Source organism: Heliangelus exortis, chromosome 13 (genome assembly GCF_036169615.1).
Source record: "Heliangelus exortis chromosome 13, bHelExo1.hap1, whole genome shotgun sequence".
Lineage (NCBI taxonomy): Eukaryota > Metazoa > Chordata > Aves > Apodiformes > Trochilidae > Heliangelus > Heliangelus exortis.
The window spans coordinates 7,913,877-7,941,241 of record NC_092434.1 but is presented as its reverse complement, the minus strand read 5'-3'; the positions used below and the strand labels follow the sequence as shown (position 1 = coordinate 7,941,241).

At 43.0% G+C, this 27,365-nt stretch overlaps 1 protein-coding gene across 2 annotated transcripts in view; it reads right to left on the bottom strand.

The window, feature by feature from the left end:
- WTIP (WT1 interacting protein) overlaps positions 1–27,365 on the bottom strand; it is a 79,567-nt gene that overhangs the window by 32,480 nt on the left and 19,722 nt on the right. For both annotated transcript variants that reach the window (XM_071756723.1, XM_071756724.1), the window contains exon 2: positions 18,007–18,108. In XM_071756723.1, coding sequence (XP_071612824.1) covers positions 18,007–18,108 — 102 coding nt within the window. The remainder of the gene's footprint in view (positions 1–18,006; positions 18,109–27,365) is intronic.

Here is a 27,365-nt window from a genome sequence, read left to right as displayed (position 1 = left end):
TGTGACTTAAGTAGTCGGTCTCTAGCAAGATCATGTAGATAGGTATCTGCTGTTACCTTGCTGGAAAACCTCACCTTTCTCAGCAGGGTATTTTTAATCTCCCTGCCAGGTTTACTCCAGTGTGGAATTCTCTCTTCCTTTCTCTCTTCTCCAACTCTTTGCTCAGGTTATTTAACCAAAAAGTTTCTTAGCGCTGCAGGGACAAGATCATCCCTGACCTCTGGTACTCGGGCAGTGTTCCTGTGCAGACCATATTATAAACTTAGCAGATACTTTCAAACTTCCATATAATTTGCAGAAGTTAAAATTGGCAGATGTTTCCTTTCTCTCCCACTTCTGTATTTATTCTGTCCCATACCACCCATCAATTTCAGAGTTAAGGCATAAATCATGGAGCTCTGACAGAAGAACTTAAGAAGATTCTTACAAAAAAAAAAAAAAAAAAAAAAAAAAAAAGAAGCCAAGTTTGTATTTAAAAACAGAAATAGAACAGCCTGCATTGAGCTAATAGCTATTTTGAGCCTACATATTAATATGTATCTTGAAATAAAAAATAAAAATACATAATAATAATTTAAAAAGCAAAGAATAAGGACAAAGCAACACAGACCACCAGGTAAAACCCATGAGAAGCCTCCCCACCACTCACCAAGTTGGAGGGAAGGGGGTGTAATTCTTGCCACAAGGCATCTTTCCACTGTGGGAAGCTTTCAAGATTTCACCATAGACCCTGCTTGCTATCAGCAAAAAATTCCACTTTTTCAGCTGGTGCCTTTAAGCCAGGTCTCAAAAGAGGACTTGACATCACACTATCCCAGGGTCCCAGACCCAGCCCATTCTATGGCAAACTGCAGACACTGCAGCCCACGTGTCCCTGACTTGTCAGGACAAAACCTTCCCAAGCAGCCCCACAACCTGGTGTGTGGCTTTCATTCAAGCTCCAGCAGGAACCACCATAATGGCAGCAACAAGGACCCATTGAGCATGGTTCCAGCTCTGGCCAAGAGTGGAAGCTCAGTGGGAAAGAGCATTAGAAACAGGGCTTGCACAGGCTGATGTATTCCCAAGAATAACCTCTCAGCTTCCAGCAGCCAGCACTTAAGGCCTTCCTGCACCCTGGGTTGCATCATAACTATTATATTTAATAGCCTCACTGGACCAATCCTTCTTTAATTTGTCTAATTCCTCTATGAGATCATTTATACTTTTGGCCTCCACGCTGTCCCTGTGGCAGTAAGTTCCACAATTTCATTATGTATTGTATGAAGCTTTCCCTTTTGTTTGTTTTAAACCTCTGCTGATCTCAAGCTCCTGTTGCATCCTAAAGAATGAAGCAGCCCTGTACTCATCACCACTGGCCTAGAGAGGAGCTTTGTAAACTGAAACTTCAGTCCTGAACTGCACCTGGAAATGAATAAGATGCAGATTACAGGCACAACTGGTGTTTTCATCTAGCAGCTTTTTAAGACTCTGCTCAGGTTCTCACTGTACAACACAGAAGTGGACATATGTAAGTGGAACTGACAGTCCCTGGCTCAAGATGTTCACACTCTGTGTGTGAGCTCCCTGCAGGAGGGATCATCAAACCACCCAGTTCTGCATTGCCTGAAGTTTATGAGCAGACTTCAAGAGAAGTACTATAATACACACAACAGATAATTTGTATGGGTATACATCCAAAAGAAGAACCCACTGCATTCCAGTAACACTAAAGAAAGAAAAGAAACCACAAAATGTTTGGTCCCCTACTGCCATCTGGACATTCAGAGCAGGTCAGGAACCCACCAGAGACACCACCTGATAAATTTAACTAGCAAAAGTTAGGTAAACTTTTGAATTGAGGGCACTGCAGATCCCTCACAGTTTCTGCCAGGTTTTTCTCTCATGCAAGTTCAGCCTCAACTACAAATCACAGCTTAGCCTGGTTCTGAAGCAGATGCTCAGAAAGCTGATCAGGAGGTGGAACACCGAGTCAGATTGTTGAATGTCATCTCCGCACGGAGTAAGCTGCAGCATCACCTTCTCTCTTTATACTTTATATGTATGTCAAACAAAAGGAGAGGACACAGCCCACTCCTGTGGCAACATGCAAGAGAGCCTCAAGGGAGATGAGCAATTTCCCTAAACTATCTTCTGTGTTGTCTCAGAAAAACAAGAATGGATCTGCACAGAACAGTTCACTTTCTTCCTTCCAGTAGCATCAAATGCGTCAGCACCTCAGAGTGAGCAGCAGCAAAGGGCGCTGCTGGTGAACCCAAACACAGCAGCAATGCCTGGGGTGAGGCACATCCAGAAAGTGTTCAGCAGCCAGGACCAGTGGCACCCATTTGTTTGTGAAGTCAAGATCACAGTGCTGAATTCTTACTCCCTTTAGATAAGTCTTTGCAACAAAGTGAAGTTGTTAAGATCCACAGTGAGAACGGAAGAATGTATTGGAGAAGGGTCCTTAGGACAAGAAGGACCAAGGCAGCTTTAAAATATTAGCACACAGTGGAAGAAAACCTGAAATATTCTCAGGGTGGCAGTATAAAAACATTCTGTCAGCTTTGAAACACATACTTCAGGTTTAGATTATTTAACAGTAAGGTTGAAAGAACTGCCCAGAGAGACAACTTGTCTCTTGTTCACACTGGTGAACAATTACACTGATGTTACTAACATTACTTCAGATTTATTTTGGGTAAGTTTGAATGAAACCTTGCTAGGACCTTAGATAAGGGTTTTAAATTATATTGCACTGCTGGAAAAAACCCCAACAACAAAAACCTGTAGATTACAGTTGTACTGAGTTACTGAAATAAACTGGGGTTTGCTCAGCCCATTTAAATATAATCAGAAATCAGCCCTCCAAAATAGCCTGCCCTTCATGTTTTGTGGTGGACTGACCACAGCTCCCTGAAGCAGGTCACATTAGAACTAAAACCACAAGCAGTTTCCAAGACAGAAAGCTGAATAGGTAGGACTCCTGATAGTACACTCACTTCTTTTGGCACTCAGGTACAATAAGGATATTGTTCCTTTAATGCTTAGCTTTCCTTTTAAGAAGTATGTGAGATTTCAGCCAATTCTCCCCAACGATTAGTTCAGGATGAATGTACTTAACTCAGGATTCAGCTGGAAGGAACCCAAGTAGATGCAATCAATTTTCCACTAAATCCACTTCCTTCCTCTCTTCCCTACCCAGCATGAGACATCAGCTAGCCACTACAGCCAGTGGTGACTAAAACAGTAAAAACCTTTGCCTTCAGCCATGCTTGTATCAAACTTTGTTATTTGCTCTTTTTGCTTTTCCCTGGTTTTCTGTGTTTGCATATGCTGTTCACTAGCCCAGCATTTGGGTGAGGTGGAAAAGCAGCTCTTCAGCAAATGACCTGACAAACACCTAAGTTTGTCATTCACAACTGCACAGAGTCAGCAGAAGGCAGAACTTCACCAATAAAAGACAACTTTCCCCTTTCCACATACTTAACTTGAACCTCCCCAAGGTTTCAGCACAGGTACTGTATGTAAGCATCTGCCAGCATCTGTGCTGTGCCATCTCCATATGTAACAACAAATTATCTTCACCATCTAAACACAACAATATTTCTGAGGTATCAGCCACTTCACTTAAACCAGCCTCATGCAGCACTGCCTGGAAAAGAACAGTTGTAACAAGAGGGATGATTTCCTACTAGAATTTAACCAGGGTAGTAAAAAATAACATCCTTTCAAAATAAAGGCTTGGAAAACATGATCTTTGGCTCTTACTTAGGTGCTTTTTTAAGAGTTTAATTGGATTATTTCTGCCCTCACTTCCCCAAGCATATACATTCTCCTCTGTTAAATAACTTGTAGAAACAGCAGAACAAGTACTGTTGGCTGTGTATTATTTAGGCTTTATTCCTTTAGAACAGCAGTCTCCAAACTTCTTTGATCATGTTCTAGCAGTTAAAAAACATTCGTGCATGCCCATACATGTATTATTTCTAAATTATATGTATTACTGAAGTGTTTTCTTCCTGCACCCCAATGAACTGTGTCTGCACCCCACTTTGTTGCTCTAGTGACCACTGAACTATTAATACTGATTCAGCAAATTGTTTCCCTTACACTACAGACCAGTGTAAGGTCTGAACTTACATTGCTGCAGTTCCTAAGGTCGGTAATCCACTGACTTGCACAAATAATTTATTTGCATTATTTCCAGGAAAAAATTTTGCAGGCAACACAATTGCAAGAGTGGCAGTGTAGAGTAGCCTGGCAGTGAGCGAAGTGGCTGAGGTTCTATGACTACATCCAATTCAACGTTAGGACATATCCCATATTCCAAAACGTATTGACAGACAACCACTGAGACACAGCAGTCAGGAATCAAAAATGATTGCTAAATCCATTCCTGCTTTTAAATATGCATTAAATTGGATGCCTTTCATCCTGTGTAAGTACAATTCAAAGAGGTGGCAGGTATTGGTGGCCTTTTTCTGCACGTGCCCTGGCACCATAGGTCACCTGCAGCAGTACAGTCAGCTGGGCTCTCAGCAGCCACTGCGGATTCTGTTTTTCCTTACAGGAGATACTTAAAGAATTTCCCTCCTCCATTTCTTTGCTTATTTCTTACCTAGCTCATTGTTCACTTTAATTGCTACTATTCCACAGTGCACATTCACTTTGCATGGCAAACAGAGAGTCAAGGCTTGATGTTTTTAGGCAAGAAAAATCAGCTTGGGGGTTGGGAGAGGAGGAAGAATCAAGCCTAAGGAGGTAGGGAGAGCAGGGAGCACTGCTGGAAGCAGGAGTCCCTGCCAGAGAAAGGCAGGAGGCTGGGCAGGCAGGGGATGGCAGTGCTGGGGACTGACCAGCTGAGTCACTGGGAAAAAAGCAGTAACAGGAGATAAGGATGAGGTTCTTTGGAGCCCTGGACAGGTAAGGGAAGGAATACAGAGGGGTTTGCACCTATAAACTGAGCTTGTGAAGGCAGAAAGGAGCAAGGGGGTGCACAAAGCATCTAGGGAACCCCTCATCAGGCACCTGATGCCTCTGTGCCACCTGCACTCCATGGGATGAACAGGCAAAGGAAAGGGAGGGTACCTGTGGGACCTGAAGACCAGACCTGTGAGCCTGCCTCCAACACCACGAAGCAGCACACACCCACAGGGGCCTTTGGAAGGCCCCAGTAACCTCACATACAAGTGAGTTTACCATAGGGTTTGAAGCCCATCTCGGATGCTGTGACTGCCAACAGCCTCCCCCACACCCTCCTGTAGCCTCCCGGACCTGCACAGGTGACAGGAGCTCTTTCAGCAGAAGATGCTTTGAGAATGTGAACAACACTCATTGCCTCCAGTGACCACCCCATCTCCCTGCTCATGTCACACAGGAACTAAAACCTGAGCTATGTATCTTTCCCTGTCACTTGGGTTTGTGGGACTGAGTGGTCTTTGACATTTCCACTTGCAGGGTGGTCATTTCATCGCCCAGGAGCCCCCACAACCCCAGAACAATGGAAGTAGGTTGTTCTGGCCCATGCCCATAGGCACAGACTGTGGTTTGTGTACCTCAAGTGCTAAACATCCATGAGAAGACCAAGAGGACCAAGTGTCCTGCAAATGCTCAGCACCATTCCCTGAGAAGGGGTTGTTTGAAGCAGGCAAGGAACACAGGACTACACTCGAACTTGTTACACTCCCACTTTCTCCATTAATTTAATAGTTCTCATTACTTTATTTGATTGTTGAGCCAAGAGAGCTGGTGAGCACTCATCAAAAGGCAGAACACCAGGAGAAGATCACCGATGTTCAAGGGACAACACAGAGCACCTACATACTGGGTACCAGCCAGAGCCAGAGACTGCTTTCATCCTCTGCAGCCCAGCACTGACACCAGTGTCACAGCATCCCTGCTGCCTGCACTACATCCTGGAGAACTGGTCCTGAGAACTGCCTACTGGAGTCAACAAACCTGCAAATAAATGGAGGAATACTAAATACAGACTGGAGCTTGGCCATCAGGGAAGCCAGGGTAGGCTTTTGCTTCAGTTTTTTTTTTAGCAAGTGTTTACTGTACCTAATTCAAGACTGTGGGATTGAGTTTGCAAGCATAAAGATTTCCTATTTTTATGTCAGTTCAATCCAGGGCACTTAAACATCGGTTCCACATTGGTAAAATAGTATGAGTTTCTCCATTAAAAAATAATTTTTTACTATTTCTGGCACTGTGTTCATAATCAAAGCTATATTGCAAAATCATTTGCTTTTTATACAAGAGGCCTGGCTAAGGTGAACCACACCATTAATGTCTGTGTGATGGCAGCAGACTCCTGCTGCTGACCAGCCCAAGGTTCATGTTGCTCTCCATGAACTCAGGAATACTTTGACACTAGCTGAAAACGGATGGATCAGACCATGACTCAGGATAAATCTAAGAAGCCCCAGTAGAAGTTCTGGTCTAAGCAGAAGGCAGTATTTTCAGGAAATGCAATATTTATTGGAAAGGAAAAAAACTGGTTTCTGGCTAAGATCAATTTATTACGTTTCTTCCTGTCCTTTGTTGTGAGGGACAGAGGCAGAGAGGAATAAGTGGGGAACAAGCACTCTCCCCCACCTGTAAAACCAACCTAAAATTTCCTGAGAAGTCCAAGGACAGGAGAAAACCATCCAATGCTGGTAAATTCCTCTGGAAAGTAACCTGCAGATGTCAATTTACCAGAACCAAGCTGGTCATTCTTTAACAGTAAGTTTATAAACAGGCAAAACATTCAGCTCATGTCAAATACCAGGGGTCACCAAAGCACTTTCCCTGGTGCCCAGGGACAGCCCACTGCAGCTATAATCAGCCAATCCTCCAGAGTCCCACCATTTAAGTGAGAAAAAATTTATGGTTGTTTATGTAGGCCTTAGGCCAAGCCTGTTTCTCTGATAAGCTTCTCTGGTGCATTTGTGTCTCACATCCGATTTAGAGTCCTCTGAATACTGGAGACAGCATTCCTTGGATACTTAAAATAAATTAAAAACACAACGTTAGGCTTGGACAGAGGAATGGGAACATTACTCACGTGGCCCCATGCACTTAGGGCTCTGGGGAGTGGTGCTGGGAAAGAAGTCTTTTTAAAATCTTACATTAGTCCATGTATTTACTGACATATAATCCTCAAAATGGTCCTCCATAAATACACATTATTTGAGCAAGTAATTATTTTCAGTAGCCTGCTGCAGCAGCTGTATGGTTTGGCTGCCAGACACTGCAAGTGTTTCCTCCAGCAAATGCAGTTCTTTGTGATACAACCACTACTTAATAATTTACAAAACTTCTCACTTTTCCAGTACTTGGGCTTCAGGATCTCCAAACTAATCGAAAATATTAATGAAACCCCCACAGTATCACCCATGTGAGGTCAGGGAGAAAAATTGCCTCCACCAGGGCAAAACCAGACAGGCAAGGCAAATGCCCCAGGATGACAAGGAAAGCTGTAGCAAGTGGAGTAAAACCCTGTCTTCTGACTCATGGGGCTGATTTGCCCCTTTTGTGAGCACAAACCTATTAATCCCTTGAGATAAAATTTTTTTCTGTCATTTGCCAAGATCCTCTGACAGGAGAAAGCCTGAAAGAGAGAACACCACAGTCTATTGCCACTGTTTTATTTCATAAATGTGAAGAGAAACTTAAAAAAAAAAAATAAAAAAAAAAATCCATTTTGTATATGGCAAGATTCTTATAGGAAAGAGCAAATCTAAACCTGCAAGAAGCAGAAGCATCCTTAGGGTGAAGAGTGGCAGTGGAAACCTTTTATCTATAAAATTAGCTGACAAGCTAAAAACCAGGCTGCTTTCTGGTGTGGAACATCAATGAGTTTTTAGGCCATACAGACATCTCTGCCTCGAAGTAAGTGGTAAGCAAGAATTAAGGCTGAATTAGTAACAGTCTGGACAGGAGGCATGGACGAGGTGCAAAGCAAGAGAGTCCTTTTGTTGGACAACGCATGAGGATGAGCATAACAGAAGCAGCAAAGAGAGATCCCACTTCACATTCTGTCCTTCACCAAGCACTCCTGTCCCTGTTAGACAGAACTTGCTGAGTAGGAGTGAGGGGGGGAGGGGGAAGGTGGCTGGCATGGGGGGAGTGGAGAGGTCCTGGCACTGCATGGCAGAATGTCACCAGGGGAAGGGACAGCAAGGAGGCCAAGACTGGGAACGGCAGGAAAAGAGGTAACAAGAACAGAAAGCTATCAAGTTGTAGAAGTACGCTGAAAGCGTGGAAAAAGCTTTGCTGGTGAGGAAGGACAGACTGAGGTTCCCATGACTGCAAAGCAGTGATTCTGCCTCCTTGGTAAGGGGATGTTGACCTGCAAGTTGCCCTGGGAACTTGGGAATCCAGGAAAAGCCCAAGACAATGAGTCAAAACAGCAAATGACCAGTACAGTAAGGTTTCAAACACTGCCCAGAGCAAGGGGGCAAGCTCACTGTTTTCTGGAGAAAAAGGTACTTACATATAGTTAAGATCTTCAGTAAAGAAATCTGTCATGCTAACTTGAAATGACACCCAAAAGATGCCCCCACAGAAACAACAATAAAGTCTGGATTCTTCAGTGGCAGAGCAGACTCATGCCAGAGCAAACAGTCAGGGGAGATGGAAAGTTGGCCCTCCCTTCTTCAGAGAAGATGCAAAGAAAAACTGAAGCAACATCCTTACAATGCACCAGGAATAGGATCAGATAATGGTGGCCCACAGCTCACACTTTGGGTCAGTGCAGAGCAGTAATGGTGTGAGTCACACACCCAAAGGGGAGGACAAAGAAAAGACAGACTCAATGACAGGAAAGAATCCAGATAATACATTTTATAGGGGAGACCAAACACATAAGTGTGGACATGTTCATGTATGGGAACAGGTTTGTGTGTAAGGATCAAATTAACTGAGATAGGCACTGGGAAAGAAATGAACAGTTGGCTGTGGGAAAAGATTTACTTCTGATTCTCAACCAATTTACTGAGTGCTGAAGTGATGAATGACAAAACTGATTAACTGGCACATGTGGAAATAAACTTGATTTATAGCTGAAGAAGTGATGATGATCTATATTAAATTAGATTTTTTTTCAGAGAGCTATGGCATTCTGGGGTCTGCTTTTCAGATGAGTAAAGGATCAAGGACATCACTAAAGCACTACCTAAGCACTTTACAAAATGTATAGGGACAACATAGTTGAACCTAGAGTCATTAAAATTACAGGAAGTCAACCATGTGTATTTCCTTTCATTCTTTTCCTTAATTTTTTCCCCCTATCACCTGTTCTACCCAAAGCATTACCTTTGTTTTTTAGGTAATGCTTAAAAATTACAGAAACTGGAAAAAGGAAACAGAAACATCTATTGATAATGTCAGTGACTTCCCTGCACTATGTTCTGGATTATCTGGACTCTTTTCCTTTTGAGAGATGAACTCAACAGCAGCCCAAGGCAATCTTTTGTCTTGAAGAAACAGATATGTTCCAAGAAAACATTTTAAATGGGCAGAAAGGAAAGCAAGAAAGAAGAGGAAAAAAAGAGTGTAGAGGGAAAGATGAAAAAAAAGCACACAAGAGATGTGGGTTTCAGTCTAGGACAATGGAGACCTACAGGTAATAGAGGCAGATAAAGAGACAGGGACATTTTAGCAAATCTTGTTACACTTAACAATAGGTGGCATTCCAAACACAAAATTATGCAAGGAAGTGATTAGGTTCTCTGTGTTTTTTACTGCAAAACAAAAAACAGAGGCAGAAACTTTGTTAATTAGTTTATTTTCTGTACTTTGTGTTTTCCAGCCCCTGAAAAGACCACAGGTGCTGTCAGTGATTGGTTCCACATTATGAATACAAAAATATTGTGAAAGGAGCACATCTATGGTCAATCAACATACAGAAAAGTTTCCATCATTAGTTGCCAGGCAACCCCCACCAATTAAAATAACCATCAAAAGCCATGCATTTAATGCTGGAATAATTCATAGCAGAACACAATTACTACCTTTCAAGGACAGAAGGAGAGGGCAACAAACCACAAGCCTCCATTGCATGCCCTCTGATAATCAGAAATAGGGAACAGAGACGTTTTCTATTTTTCTGTTGACTAGCCAGCTATCAACACCAGCTTCTCTGGGTGTCAGCCTCTGTATCTACAAATGCTATAGAGTAAAGCAGCCCTCAGACAACAGTGATACTCTGTATTAAGACCCCTCCAGCCAAAATACCGCAAACTTTAAGCACACCCATCTTCAAGTGTCTGAGGCATTTCCAAGGAGTTAAGGCCTGGACTGGGCCAGATTAGCCATGCTTTAAAAACAGGTTCACTCCTAAAGTTGAACTAAATTCATTTAAAGCAGTCATAGAATTGAAGACCTTTCGTAACATCTAGTAACGTTGCCTATAAAGGGACACAGAAAATGGACTGGTGTGTTTATTTGAAGTCAAGCACACAGATCAGTGCCCTGCTGTGCTAGGACTAGGCTTAGACTACAGAAAGCAATGCAGAGAAACCACTAAATACCTCCTAAAATACAAAACCAAACCAAATACATTCTAAATAAAGGAGAATTTCCTGTGTCAGTTCCATCTCAAACAGTTCTGACTGCCCTTTTCCCATCCTGTCCTTTTTTGTTTTTCTAAAGCCTGGAGTATTATCAGATTAACCACGGATTAAGATAAAGGAAACATTTTTCTACCAATCAGTACCGAAGGTACTTGGGCTTCTACACGGGCCGGTATCCAAGTTTGACTTTTAATTCTCAGCAGACAAGACTACATTCCTTGGCTGAGACTCATTCATGGTTCAGAGTCTTGCGCAAGGTGAACCCAAACCTTCTAAAGGCAGCTGTCACCTCTGCCATCCCACTGCCTCTCCTTAAAGCAAGCACCTCCCTTTCTGTGAGCTTCGCATTAGTGGGTTTGTCTGGGACTGCAGTTTCAGACATACCTGGAATAGTTTTTAACCCTGTCTTGATAGGTGTTAAAACGGGAAGTACAGGGCTAAGCACAGGCTGTAACTTATCCCAAAGAGGCAGAATGACTCAGGAAAAATTCTGCACTCCTTCAGCCACACCAGAAGTTCTCAGTTACACGTCTACACGCACTGCAGCCTCAGCAGCACACACAGCAAATCCTTCAGTACTTTTTCCTAACTTAACTTGCACCTCTCCAAACCGATTGGCTTTTCCTGTGAACCACACCCCCAGGTAACTGCCCACCACACAATGCAGGGCCCTGCTGCCAGCTCCAGTTACTGCCTGGAAACCACCAACCCTTCAGGTGCCCGTGAATTCAATCCAAATGCAGGGGCTGAGCTGGGGATGAGAAACAATCTCAGTTGTGCAAGTGGAGGGCATCCAGCTCTCACGCCACAGGGGTCGGGGAGGAATGTTCCCACATGCACAGGACTGAATCACCATCACCAGCCCGGATGCCTTCCCCTGAGCAGCAGGTATTAGCCAATGGCTCTGGCAGGATGACAGACCAAAAATCCCAAAATTCCAGTCTGCTCCAGTCCAACAATATGTGGTTAAAAACCAGCAGGGAAAAGAGTGTGAGGACATTAGCTACCCAGCAGACTTTCACTGCTCAGCAATACTCATTAGCTGCTGTGTTTCCCCATGCTCAGAAGAGCTGCAGAAAGCTGCAGCAGTCAGATGAACAGACACTGGATCTGCAGCTGAGTAACCTCAGTGTCAGCCACCAGGCAGCAGAGAGTTGAAGCCACTGACACACTTACTTGTACCACTGTGATCACCAGCTCTTAACACTGGTGGACATAGTGTAGAGCTTATACATTTGACACTGAACTTTGTCCTATTCCATGCAAAAAAATCCCATTCACAGAGAATTTCAGGCTACGAAGCAAGCGTGCAGTTTGGATGCAGCAACCCGTGCCAAACTTATAAATATGATAGAATAAATATGAACTGAAAATTAACCTTCCACTGGGAATCTGACTATTTTAAAAACTCACCAACTGCTGGTAAATATACACTGAAGGGACACACAAGATGTTCCGTGCTTTACCACCACCAAGGGCAAAGGTTCAACCTGTGGCAGAATATATGCAAAAGACCCTTTCCACTGTCAGAAGGAACTTCTCCCTAAAAGACAGGACTCCAGCAACTTCCTATTAATAGACATCAACATTCAGCAGCACTGAGTGACCTCAGAAGAGAGCTGTGGTCTCCAAGACTTACCAGGAGCATGAGGTTGCATCCACAACCAGAAACCAATTCCCCTTTCACATCATTTGGCAGGCACAGGCTAATTCAGAACTGCTCTTTATACCTTCAGGGTAACAATACCTCCTGCTACAGCTGTCCCACTTGTGCCTCTTAAAATGGCAGTGCTGTCAGCCTTTGCTGTGACCCTTCTCTTAAAGTCTTGTAGCAAAAAGCTTGTGAAGTCTGGACAAAAGCTGATGCTGAGACGGCAGCACCAGTAATCAACTGAACCGTGATACCTTTACAAGCTGTCCCTTAAAATGAAACTGCTGTATAAACCCCCCATGAGGGCTCCAGTCTGATCAATAGCTACCAGGTAAGAAATGAGCTGCATACCTTTGGGATTATACAGTTTGCTTTAGGCTTCTGATTGATCTTGCAGTGATTTCCTGTGCCTTGAAACCAGTGGCAAAAGTGCAAAGACGAATGGCATGCTCAAACATTTGCCTTCATGTAACAGAACAGAATGTGCCCCTCATTTTTATGGTGAAATATGTCCCAGCTTTGAGAGTACAAAGACTTCAAACCTTTAGCTCTGCAAAGCTCGTTCCCTGCCTATCTCCTGCACCCTCAGAGTATCAACAAACCAATATTCCTCATTATACAGATTTATTTTACAGCAGTTTCTACAGTCATTGCCACTAGATTAAAATTTCCAGCCTTAAAAGATGCTGTGGATGGCATTATGATCCACAGACTGGAGGCACCTGATCAGTTATTTTCTGTCGTGGTATCAAACAGAGCCCATTCATTGCTGCAACTGATCACCTACATTTACAGCACACAAGCTATCAGGCATTACTGCAATTACTCTTTAAAAAAATCCTGTCACGCTCTGAAATACTACCAAGAGAAATTAAATGAAGAGCTTTTCAGGCAGACATTTTTCAGCTCATCTTCCATAAGCAAAATCTGCAACTGAACTCCTGCCAAAAATAAAATTTTACACTTATCAGGAGGGGCAGTGTATGTTGTTGCCTGAATTAATTTGTTATTTAAGATTCAGCAAAGCATGCTGACATATGAGTAACAGACATGTGCTTAAATACTTTCTTAGTGTTCTGCTTTTCAAGGCCTAAAGATGGTAACAATGGTCTTAGGGCTGAGAGAGGATCTGAATCTACATTTAAAACCATCCTAACAAGCTTCAGTTGTTTTCGCTAAAAGATTGTGGATAAAGATCTACATTGAACTGTTTTCTCCCAAGGAAACCAGATCACTTTGGTTTTTACATTACCTGAAGAGAATTATCTGACTGCTGAAGAAAGCTTTGGAGAATGGCTTTTTGCAGAAGGCAATAGGGGTTTACACAGAGATGTCACAAAAAGTAACTGACAAAGTTCTGAAATGCTGAACTTGCTCTGTTAGGGTAGCAAGGCTCAACCATCCAAAGCACACTTTCGGTTCTCTGACCTCAACTCACTGGCACAACCTCCTTGTTTTTCAAGCTCCTGTAAAACTCTGAATCAATATAGTACCAAGTTTTATCCCAAAGTTGCCAGAACCTAGGAAGACAATTAAGAGATTCATTAACTGAGCATTTTACCAAAATATCTGAAGTGGACAGAAGTCTTCTGTTTATTTACTGTATCTCAAGTATTTCCTCATCTTTCTTGATTACAAGCAACATAAACCCTCCAGCAATGATGTGACACATGAACTGAAAAGAAGATCACTGGGACAAGTGCTGCATATGCTCCCTGGAATGCACAGAATGGCCCATTCTGCCACATACTGCCCTTTTCAACCAGGGCACCCTGACAGATGTTACTTGCCTCTTGTTTTTTGAACAAGTCAAACTCAAAGAAATGCCTAAGAAAGGACTCAGGCAGGATCTCCTGCTGAGGGTCTTTTCCCACTCCTGTGTGTAACTGGAGCTGTCTTGGCTGAACTGAAAATCCTCACTGCCGAGTGCTGAAACGAGGCCCTTGGAGGCTCCATCACTCACTATTCAATTTCAGCCTGAGGTCTCCAAACCACAACTTTTCCCAAGGGTTTTTGTTTTTATGGGTTTTTGGCTTGTTTGTTTGGGGGTTTTTTGCTTGCTTTGGGTTCATTTGTTTTTTTAATTGCAGACTGTTAAATATTGGGCCCATATCTAAATCAGATGTCTTCAGGTGCAGACTTCTTTGGTTACTGCCTTCTACTTCTAGATTCATTATACTGAAAGTATGACTGATAACCACTGGAGAACAGTTTGGATCATTCTTGTTGTTTGGGAAGAAAAAACAACAAAAAAACCAAGCTTGCACTCTTCCTCTAGCTCACATTTCACAGTATACATAGGAACTAGTGTATCAGAACTGTTTTGGCCAGAAAGTACTAATGTAATTCACCCTCCTGTTAAAAATCGAGGAGGAGTTCATGTGGTTTTTTTTTTACCTCTTGCCTAACAAATGTTATTAGTGATCAGCTAGTTACCTGTTTACTGAATCTAAAACCTTGATTCAGCTTAAAACATTTTCCAAGGGACACTTGGTTTTAATGAGACCAAACCACTGAAAATCTGCCACTTCTCTTGCTATTTCATTCCAGCAGTTAATCATCTTCACTGTATAAAAACAGTGTATTATTTCCTATTGGAATTGTGTAATTTCAGCCTCCAGAAAAGGTCTCAACTGTATTTGCTTTTTGTACGTACAATACCACTTTGCAATGCTGCTCCTAGTAAACATGTACTGCCCCTGTACTCAGCACTGGTGAGGCCACACCTCGAGTACTGTGTCCAGTTCTGGGCCCCTCAGTTCAGGAAGGATATCGAGGTCCTAGAGCAGGTCCAAAGGAGGGCAACCAGGCTGGTGAAAGGACTCGAGCACAGACCCTATGAAGAGAGGCTGAGGGAGCTGGGGGTGTTCAGCCTGAAGAAGAGGCGGCTCAGGGGAGACCTCATCACTCTCTACAACTCCCTAAAAGGAGGTTGTAGCCAAGTAGGGGTTGGTCTCTTTTCCCAGACAACTTTCAACAAGAGGGCATGGTCTTAAGTTGTACCAGGGGAAGTTTAGGTTAGATATTAGAAAGAATTTCTTTACAGAGAGGGTGATCAAGCATTGGAATGGGCTGCCCAGTGAAGTGGTGGACTCTCCGTCCCTGGAGATATTTAAAAAGAGACTGGATGTGGCACTTAGTGCCATGGCCTAGCAACCGCAGCAGTGGGTCAAGGGTTGGACTTGATGATCTCAGAGGTCCCTTCCAACCCAGCCAATTCTATGATTCTATGATTCTGTGTTTCCTAGCTGCAGCCAGGCATCCCCTCCCATCACTTCTGACACCCAAAACATACTGGGATCTCACAACGAGCTTTCCTCCAGCCTTTTATCATCTCTATAATTCCTTTCAAGCCCTCTCCAGTTTTTCCTCCTCTCTTTATAGGTGGGCACTAAGAACTCAAGCACAGAAATCTCACCTGGGTCCCACCAATGTCACACTGAAAGTAAACTGAACTCTGCTCATAAACTGTGGTACTGTGAGAAGTTTCCATTTGGTTAATTGCAAGAGAGGTCCCGTAAAGCCATGTCAGCAGCACACTTTAGGATGCAATTCCCAGAGATGACACCTGCACGCCTTGCTCCCAAGGTCTGGATCTACTGGCACTGTCCTGAATCACTGTGGGTTTCCCAAAGACTGCATAGCCCCCAAATAAAGTAGGAAAACAGAGATAAAGCAACACCCCCTTTACAGTTATGCTTATTTTGATACTATTTCTGAGATGAGTTGAGAGGAAAAGCTCTGATTTTGGCTCACATGGCACACAGCTAAACTTAAGCTTGGATCAAGTTTTTTTAACATTTACTCAGGCACTACTGCCACATTAGCATCACATCCATCTTCTCAGTGTCCAACATAAGGCAGCCTCCACACATTTCCTTTTCACTGGGACTGTACCAGAGGTTGCAGACAGAAGGAAACCCAACCCCTTCTTACTTGTGAAACATCCTGGTGGATAATAGCTGAGCCCTCCAGCCCACCAGCAGTACACCAAGAGGGTTGGATGACAACCTGGAGCACTGTTTCCTCATGCATGTGTGTGACTCATGAAAAGCTGTGTATATCACAAAATTCCACCAGCACCATGGGGTGGGGCAAAACTGCACTCTGAATGGACATGTCTCAAGTTGCCCTATGGTAGATGTATACTGGCCAAACATACCATGCCAGAACAGTCACAAAAGCTTATTGGGCTTTTGAATAATCAAGATGGGTTTGTATTTTGCAGATAAAATACATTCCTCAGCCCTTCCACATTCTTCTGAGGAACAGGGTGACCTGTGTACAGACCCCTGTGGCATCAAACATGCATCCTACTTTAAAAAAACAAAACAAAGCACATCATGTCTGTCCCTGAGAAGAAGGGCATTCACCCATGTAATTAGGCTACGTTAGTGGGGCAATGAGAGGATAGATATAATTCCAATATCATATTTTGTAATCCGCTGCTAAGCAGGATGCTGTCCACTTTTGGACCCAACTAATTAGCTACTCATTCACTGTCAGCAAAGCTGAGAGTGATCCCTAAAAGGTCTCGGTTTATTCTAGAACCTAGTGACAGTCCACAGTAATTTATAAAGGTCACTAAATTCTATGTCCAGGTTGTAGGATTCTTTAAACTGGTATTTATCTATACAAATCTCCAGAGAAAAGACAACACTTCTTCTTTCACAAGTGAACTTTACAATGGTCTTTTCATTATCAACTTATTTGGTTCTATGCCAATAATCTTCTACTCTTTCTTTTAATCCTTAATTAATCCTTTTTATAAACAATCTATGCTTGGCATATTCAGCTCAGAGTAAACCTTTTGCTGTGTGTATGTATCACAAAAAGTTTGTCAACATCCAGCCAAATATTTACATATATTAGGAACCTAAATAAATGTGTAGGTATAGCAATAAAAATTATACGCCTCCTAAAAATTGAGCTCTGATACTTCCCTAAAACTCAGTGGGAATTTGTGAGCTCTCAGCAGTTACAGACAAAACACTGAGGAAGATTCCAACTTGAGTTCACAATGCTTAAGGCAAACTCTTCTTAAAGTGCTGCCTTGAGTTTTTCAAGTGCAGTTTGCCCATGGCAAAGCCATGACTTCCCAAAATAACACAAAGAATAATCACTTTAGAATGCATTCAGCTTAAAAGAGAAACCTAAAAAGGTCCCAACAACAGTGAGGAGGAGACAGTGATGTACCTGCAATTTTTCCTCTAAAAAGTAACAAATTGTAATATCTTAAGGTGTTTCACCATGCACTTTTCAGTTTGTTCTTATCACATCCAGGCATACCAGAACAATCTTTGATCATTAGGTATATACAGAAATGAAAAACATACATGCTTGACCAGAAGTTGCATTTGCAAGCAGAAAGTGAGGGAAAATATGGTTTGGCCACGCAAATTTTATTGTTTAGTTTCTTTGGGGTTTTCTTTTTTGTTGTCATTGGGGGGGGTTTTGTTGTTTTCAAGATTTTGGTTTTGGTTTTATTTTCCTGTAAAAATGATACCTGGACATTACAGTTCCATAAACACAAGTCATTTGAAGTATGTAGTGCTTAGAAGGGCCAGGTTGATGTCAGTTTGCAAATGCAGCCCTTAAAACAACCAAATGCTACTTTTCTGGGCTGTTAGGAAAATGCCATTGAACACTTACAGATGGCAAATAAAAACCAACTTTTGAAGCTTGAGTCCTGCATGGGAATTTTGCCTCAGGAGGCAGGCAAAATGAGGTCTCCCTTTGTACAAGGGTTGCTAAACGAATATATATTACAAAAGGAAGCCACTTAATAAGGTTATGGTAGATCTGACTTACCACAAGAGCAGCACGTGAAGCAGTTGGTATGATAGAGGTTACCCATTGCTTGGCAAGCCTGGCTCGCTCCATACACACCTTTTCCACATTTTATACAAATACCTACAAAGCAGAAAAAGAATGAAGTCAGAATCCTCTGCAGCTCCTAAAAACCAGCTCCAGGCTGTTCATTCATAACACTCAAAATAGCCCCACACCAGGCCTTAAACCAATAAGCTCCTCACGCTCACCCTAATAGATTCAGTTGCCCAGGACAGCAGCAAGCAGCTTGAGTGAAACAAATGCCAAAATAAAGGGGTGGGGAAGTCTCTGCTGGTATTTCAACACAGACTGGAGCTGGCTGAAGACAGAAATCCAGATGTGGCAGGCGCAATGAGAGGACAAAAAATGCACAGGCTCTCTAAAAATAGCACAATTTTCCCAATAAATAATTCAGTGAGACCTTCACAACTAAGTATTCCACCACAGAATATTCCATAATCACTAATAAAACAATTTAGTTAAAAACCAAAGACTTCTCTTTGCCCCTCTCTTCAGCAATGCAACATCAAGGTCCATGGTGAAGGCCATGCAAGTACTGGGAAAATGGGTCTCTCAGACACATTTAGCCATTGCTTAGCTCTCCATGAACCACATGAGCCATGAACCACACAGTACATAGGCTCATCACCATAACCTGGCACCTTACAAAATACAAGAGTGGGGCTTCTGCCTTCCTTATGGTCTACAGGCACAAATTCTGACCACCAGTTTTGCTTTATCAGGGTCAAAAATTCACCTCCACTGTCCAAGGGTGCTCATGGTGATTCTGAGGATGACTCCCATGAAATCCATGAGACCAAAGTAAAAAAAGAACCAACATAGCACTGGCAAAGTCAGCAGTCAGCTCCACACACAGCAGACTCACAGGAAGTGTCATGATGTCAGTAAGCTCTACAGACAGGGGTTTTTTGGGTGCTTTTTGGTTTGTTTTTGAAAAGCTGCTTCCTCATGGTTAGGGCTTTACGAGTATTTTGCCCAGGCATTAAGTTCTACCTATGCATAACCCCTCATAATTCAAGTCAGGGCAGCAAGATAATTCACAAATCCCTTTGCTTCTGTATTCCCATGAAGAAGAAACAAAATGCTGGAGACTCCATGTCCTTCTGTCACATACTTAGGACTTAGGATTTTAAGTTTTCCTGAGATGTTTACTGGTTTCTCTGCAACCGTAACAGGACACTACAAGACAAGGCTGTGTAATTTACTTTTTTTTTTTTTTTAAATACTACAGTAGAAAAAATTAAATTTTTTTGCCTCATGGAACTCTAAAAGGAAGCTGCTGTGCTTCATGTGTTTGAGGCCCTATTTGTACAAACTCATGTACAAGCTTAGCATTAATCATTAGCATCAACAGAACTGCTAATATATTTAACAGTCTAAAACCTAGACAACTATAAAATTGGACTTTAATCACCCAGAAATCTCCCCTGCTGTGCTGTAACATTTTATAGAGACAGACAGAAAATACAAACACATTCTGTGTTGTCACAGACAACACAATGCCCATGAATATCTCTGCCTCCTCCAAGCTATTCAAGACAGCTTAGAAACAATTTCTGAAACTGAACTGTTCAAGTTCATGCAGCATTAACAGAGCCACCTGTGTGGGCTGTGTAGTGTGATCAGTTTAAACGGGATACCACCAAGTTAAAAAGTATTTGAAGAAAAAAAAAAACAAACATCCTATGCTACTAATTAAAATACCGAGGAGAGAGTTACCTTTCATTCAACTATCTCAACATCCTGGCACAATGAATGTTGCCATTTAGACCACCAGCATATTTTTCAAGTGAAATTATTAAAAAAAAAAAAAATCTACTAATAACTATTATTTTAAAATCTTAAACCTGGTTTCAGTGAAGCAGGAACTATAACTTCAATATTATTGGGTACCAATGTCCCAAGCTAAACCTGTAATATCAACCAGCTGCCAGCCAGATCCATCAGTTCATTACAAATAATCTGTTAAGCAAATGCTGGTCCTTAGGCTAGCTCAGCTCTGACACAGAAAATTGGAATTGCAGAAAATGTGTTGCCTTATCCAAGGCTGTTACATCTATTTATTTACTTGTAACCAACTGTTATGAAAAGACCTATTTGCCATGAGTTAATGGTTAAGTGCTGAAAGACAGTTATTGATTACTATGGACACTGATCAGAAGAGGTGTCCTGTCAGCCAGCAGCTGCAGCAGCACAGCATCCACAAACCTGTTTTCTGTCCCATCACATACCACAAGCTCTGCAATAGGCCTGGTCCCTCCTGCCCTGGGACATGAGGGGATGCACACACAGCACAGAACATGGGGCACACACTTGACACTGTGTCAGACCTTGGTGTGACATTTCAGTTTGCTCTTTGGCAGGGGAGCCAGAAGAAAGCCCTTCCAGTGCTCCCCAGCTATCTGTACCCTTCTTGCCCATCCTTTCATGCCATCCAGCTACCCGGGACTGGCAGAGAGCAGTTGTCTGACTGAGGTCATTCTGAAATCTACCTTTTCCCATTTACACTTATTATTACTCAAAGAAGAGCAGAAATCCACAGTCCAATTCCCTGGCATTTCTGTCTATAAACTCTCATGTATAAATATACTACAGCCATGAACTGCTTTGATAAATGGAGTTACTGCCTCATTTCTTTGCCATTGCTCCACTGAACCATCAAAAGTAAAAGGAGGATTTACTGTGGATGTTAAACTTCCATTGGCCTCTCCAGCAAGTGATTCGTTATGAGCAGATGTCAGTTTGTTAACTCCTTTTCTCTAAGAGACTACTCATTAACTCCAGGAATGAAAGACCACAGAGATGATTAGCATACTAAAAAAGCACATGCATAACTCCAGAGGTGTATTTTGGAAAATATATATGCAGCTGTGGTGTGAGTATAGCGTGAGCTCATAAGTGCCTAAGAAAAGCACTGATTACATGGCTGTTCAGGTCTGGTTTTCCACCAGTCACAGCCCAGACTGCACACTGCAAGCTTGTGAAAGCCTTGACATAACAGCTACATCACTTTTTTTCCAGATTTAATTTCAAAGCTTGTTAAACTGCCTATGAAGAATGTTCTGTTACACAGCAAGCACGTCTCGTTTCTGACACTTTACTTGACATGACTTCAGATCAACTGTTTCAGCCTTTTTATGAGTCCTTGTCCCTCCCAACACCTCTATTCTAAGCAGCCAACTGTACCTCCAGCTCTTTAAACACATAAGCTACAGCATTTTCACCAAGACACCAGCTCACCTACAGATCTGGTGAGAAAAACTAACTAGAAAAAAAATGTTACAAGACACTGCATATACCCAAAATTTGCTGGTGCTGCCCACATGTTTAACCAGATTGACTGTGTCAGTCAGAACATCTCTGGATGCAAGCCAGGGAAGCCTCCAGCACTGTGTGGCAGCACAATGGTCTCTGGGTAACTCCTGCATTAGCAAAATCCTAATACCACAGTGGAAGAAAGTAAACCAGGTACTTTGATGTCAATAATTTTTGCTCCAGACTCAAGATGGACGCAATGCAATACATTATAACAAGCAAAGACATCAGCAGCAACTTAGAGAAGTTAAGCTACGCAATTTTTGTTCAGCCTGCTACAAGATACTTGCAAAAGTTCCCTGTAGTAGCCTATGCATTAGAAGTTCAGTTTGTGGAACCTGTATATCAAATCCTGGGATGCTCTACTGACCATGCCAGTACCAGCTGGTACTTCATACACAGACTCCACCAAGTACCCAGAATTGGGAAAAAGACAGCAGACAAAGGTTAAATGAAGTTTAACTCACCTAATAGCAGATATACAACCACCATTTGGCCAAGTTTTGCCCTCAGACACATGTGGAACTCAGTCTGTGCCTAATGCCATCCTCACTTAGCCCGAAGTCAAGGATTTGGCACAAACGGAAGGAATATGGTACCATATGGCATCTAAACTCCAGTACACAGCAGGTGCCCAAGTCAGAGGGAGAAGCTGGCTACTGCACTCCTCGACAGTGTGCCACAGCTCAGGAATGAGCTGCAGCTTTACTGTCTTATGGCCACACCAAATCTCCAGGATAACTGCTACACACTGCCTACAGTAGGAAACAACCAAGCCCTGTCATCAAGAGTTACGGTAACGCTAAAATTAACAACTAACACATGGCACAGATTATTCCCTCCCTGCCTCTGCAGCTCTGTTTATGCTGCAGTGCTGGGAAAAGGGTGGGTGAACATCATGCTAAGCTACTGCAAAACTCCTTTTCGCCTCCCAGGTAGGAAAAGACCATCTCTACTAAAGTTCTCAATAAGCTTTCCCATACCTGTGACCTAGCCAAGGTACAGGAGCAGGAAAAGGAAAACTTACAGCCATGAAGAAGAAAGAACAAAAGAGGAGGAAAGCCTTAACTTGGCTCAGGAGTACAAACTGCAGCAACAGAGGCCAGCTACAAGAGCAGGAGGGCTGTGGAGGGGCTGTGTCACCTTTAAGTGCCACTGGACACAGGAGGTGTTCCCACACAGGCTGCAGTGCCTGTAGTCAGTGGTTTCACACCATGCAGGTTTTACACATTGCGTTGCTAGTACTTAAAAGAAAAATCATTCTGCTAAGAAGATGGGTAAATAACAAAGCATCAGAGCTGCCCCAAGCCCATGCAGCTGTGCCACTGCTGCAGCAGTACCTGCCTGAGCTGATAGCTGCTACTGTGCAGACGTCCTGGACTGTGGCAGTTCAGATGCTGAGAGATGACTTCAGGAGAGAAAAATGCTCCCTTCCTTCCAACAACCACAGGAGGAGGGATCTTCCGACACACGTCATCTCCCAGTCAGAAGCAGATAAAAAAAACAAGGCACCTACACAATGCACAGGGGCAGGGCTTCTCCCCAGCAGCCAGGCAGGATTAAGGTAGGCAGCTCAGGAAACCCCCTTGGCCCTTGCCACCACAAGTAGCTCTCGATGGATGGCTTCAGTTTATCACGTGGTAGATACCTGGCAAATGTACCAAAGCTTGAATACCCATCATAAAATATAATCTCCAATGTATAATTATATAAATAAATATATCCTGGACTCACTCAGCAACAATGTCTTATGACAGGAACGATAGATGGTAGCCTGATGAAGCTACAAGCACTGCCCTCTTCTCCAGGGTAAGATTAGAATACAGCAAAACTTGAATTAAGGTAAAAAATGACAGATTAAATGAAGTGGGAAATGCTCAGGTAAACATTTTAAGCTCCCCTCCCAAGCCATAGTCCATCCACACCTGGCACTGCAATAGGCCACAGCCAGGATGGTTCTGACCCCATTCTGTAACATAATTCTGAGCTGCAGGTGCCCGTGTGCTCTCTGCAACAACAAAGCTGGTGTCTGAAGCAGGTTAAACTGGAGGAAAACGGGCCACAAGACCTAACACAAATCACAGCTTAACCAAAGCATAAGCTGTGGACCAGGAAGTTTTTTGCTGTCATTGTTAGACCTTACTGAGGTTGCTACTGATCTTAGTTTCATCCTCAAGGAAAGAAGGTAAAAAAACCACCAATAAACCATTTAGGCTCTTGAGATGCATATCTGCTGCCTTTACAAGTTCTCCATCATTTCAATGCCTACCTCCTACAGGAGGTTTTAACTCAATTAATACACAGGCTCAGGACAGGAGGGATGCATGTGTAGAACTTCCTCAGACAAATCAAAGCTTGAGATGAGTTTAACTACAAACACAGTAAAGTTCACTATCACTGGAAGTTTTGTAGAAGCAAGCTCTAGGTTCTAGCTCCAGCTCCTGGAATAAATTCCATTATCTCCACCCTGCCTTTTGCTTAACAAGGCTGTGGCTCGTGTCAGACAAAGCTGTTGAGGGAGGTCATGGCTGTAAGGGGAGCACTGGGACCAGTTCCAGGAATGATGGTGCTTATCAGGACACAGGAGCTGAGCTTCACCTGCCTAAGGGATTGGTACTGCCAGCAGGTCAGCAGGAATAGGCTGATGTTGACCTCTATCTGCTTTGGTAAATAAATGAGCCATTCTGTTTTGCCAGAAACTTCTCAGAGTTTCCAATACAATGAGGGATGAGCTGAAGGACCACAGTTTAGGAATACAGAAGGCTGTAGAAACAACTCTCAAATACTCCCTCCTCCCAGACTCTGTGCTTCAGCAGCTATGAGTCTGGGGCATGTCTGTGCTGGTGAATTAAACTACAACAGCTCCAGGTCAGCACTGTGGAGTAGAAGATGTCATGGGAGGCAGTACCAGCTCTGATCAGCTGCTGCTGCTGGAAACTGGAAGGTTTTTGTTACTGTTAAAGGAGACCCATCCAGTTGCACACTGAAAGCCTGAAGCCAGCACAGCAAATACAGTATGAGAAATTGCTGCTCTGAACCATGAAATTACAGACACTATCTCCACAGAGTTCCTCCTGCCCTGGCCACAGCCAGCGTGCTCCTGCATAACTCCCCTTTGTGTGGATCCCCGACTCTGCCGCAGAGCCTCCTGACGGCACAAGGCACATCACAGCCCCATTGTTCTGCGCAGTGTTTTAGTTACACTGACACTTGGTTTACAAATATTCATTCATTTCTCTGCCTCTTGATTTAGTACATGGCAGTTGCAGGATGATTTATACCTCTCACTTGGCATTTACCAAAAGATCTTTTGCTGCTGAGGCACTGAACTGGAAAAACCCAGCAGTTCTTGTGGCTGCTCCATCATCTGTGCCGCTTTGAGTTGCTTTGCCCATGATTCAGAGCTCAGCTCCATGCTCAAGTTGACAACCACAGCACAAGGGAACTTGCAAATAGCTTCAGCAATGGAATTGTGCACACAAAAAAAAAAAAAGCAAGAAAACACCACTTCTAGAAGTACCTTGAGATTACTGGGATCAGCAAAGTAGGGGGACACGTACTGCTGGGTGGGTAAAGGATAGCAGAGCTGAGAAGGAATGACTTGGAGAGAAAAGAGTGTACGTTCAGGCCCTTCTCTGCCTTATTGCCCCTTTGCTGTTGAACATCTCAAAGTCTTGTTGTGGACATACATACTCTTACAGCCCAAAGCACCAAGCCAACAAGGCCTTTCAGCTCAAACCACACTTATTTTGCCTGGAACAGGATGAGTGTGATCACACAAAATTCGATCTACTTGAGGAGTGTTAAAATTTCTACCATGGCAGTAATAACACTTGGGTGAAGACAGGCTAGGGCCATCAAAACTTCAGCTTGTACTACTGCAGGCAGAGAAGGAACCACCACATCTGGGGTCATCAGGCAATCCAACAGAGACACACATGTAGGTCACACAGACTGGAGGGAGCGATGCTCCCACAGGTCCTAGATTCAGTCCAGGAAGGTGTTAACACCAACATCCGAAGCTTCTCAGTTCTCCTCACAAGTTTCTTGATGACAAGCTGGTGTAGAGTACCAGGAGCATTCAGCCCAGCTGTATATTCACATTGATGTAAGAAGAAGGCACACCTTCACACTGCATACTTCAATAAAATGAGCAACAGAAAAAGTGTCCATTCACAGATGGCAGCAGAGAAGACTTCTCAAAAGAAATACTTGGGTTGCAAATATACTCAAACATTTGGTTGTAATTAACATGGGCACTGCAACTTCTACCAGTGGTCAGAATGTGGGCCTGAGAAGCTGCATTTAAGCTGTTTCCAATACCAGGTTTACAGACATAAAGCCAGTTTTATTACAGTAATTAAACAAGAAACAAAATATTTAAAGCTTGTACTTTCATCACCTTTCCTTTGTGCTTACTGATACCACACATTAGCAATTGTGTATCAGCACATTGCAGATTTTCCTACACAAATGATATTGATTACAGTACAGAACCAGATAGCAACTCTACTGTATTAGCCCCCTTTTCCAGTTTTTACTTTGTCTTTAGGAAACCATTGAGTTTCCCTATGTGGCTTATTTCTACATGAAATGGGAGCCATAGGAACCCGTGTGGTCTTCAGAGAAAAGACAGTTAAATGTTCTGAAATGACACAGAAAAGACAGAATCAACTTAAATGCTTTGGTTTAGAAAAAACTGTGCAACCAGGTTAACAGCATCGATGCTGAAAGTGCCAACAATACAGCCTAAAAACCCTGAACTCCCCAGCACATCAGACCTGAAAACATCAGCTGCACAGACATGAAGTTGGAGTTTTCATTACATTCTCCTGACACTGCATGTATGAGTCATCACTAATATATGGCAGAAAAAGGCCATATATTACAGCTGCCTTCCTTGACATACTTAAAATGGGTTTATGATTAAACAAGGAGACTAGTCTAAAAGTTTCCAGGTGCACTTTTCTATTTTCTTAGATAACGGTCTATTTCCAGAAGGAGCATGACAGCCTGGAACAGGCATGGCATTACGTAACCACGTTTGGTTATAAATTCAGCTGCTCCTTCCACAAGCAGTACACAAGCACTACACATCCACAGAAGCCCCCCCATTGCCAGCACCCACCCTGCAAAGGTGCCACTGGCTCACTAGTTCTCACCTGCTGCAGAGGTTCATCATCATTTCTAGAAGTAGGAATAGGTTTGCTTAAACAAAAGAATGCATATAGGTAGGTATTATACCAAGCTATTTAGAAAGACTGAACTATTCACTTAAGGAATGCTGGAAAAAACCCTTAAAAACCCTTGTCATATCAACCCTCTGAATCCAGTTTTTGCAGTCATTGGAAGTGACTCAAGGATGCTTTCAGAACATGGAGAGAGACATTATCTTCCTGTAAGGACATCCTACAGGAACTGCAATTACAGAGAGTCACTTGCCATAGATTTCTCCCACCTTCAGCTCATGAAATATTTTAATTCTTAAGTACCTATTATTGACAAGCCTCATTTTCCCTGCCCTGGCTACAGTGAAAAGCCCATTCTCCTCTGCAGCTGTAAGGCCGAGTCCAGGGAGGAGCTCAGTGCTAGTGCAAACAGCCACTCCTCTGCTCCTATAGGACAAGAAGACACTCACACCATAAGAAAAGCCTGTCCTGATCTAGCAAGCTGAAACCCCTTGGGACATCTGGTCAAACACAGCACTAAAGACATGTAAACAGGATATTCTAATTTTGCCACCTCCACCTCCAGGAAGCAGTGATACCACATTCTATATATATTTCATCACTATGGATCCAAGCTGGGGGGAAAAAAACGTAATAATCGGAAAACTAACAAGTTGCCAACTTTCACAAACCACATAGCAAAACGAGGCTTCCACAAACTTGGGCAGTCCCATGCAGCTCTAAGACAGACAAGTGGTGGTTGCTCCAGGTTTTTGTCAGATTCTGTATGCAATGATTCTCACAAGAGGGTAACTCTGATCTTCCCATAACCAC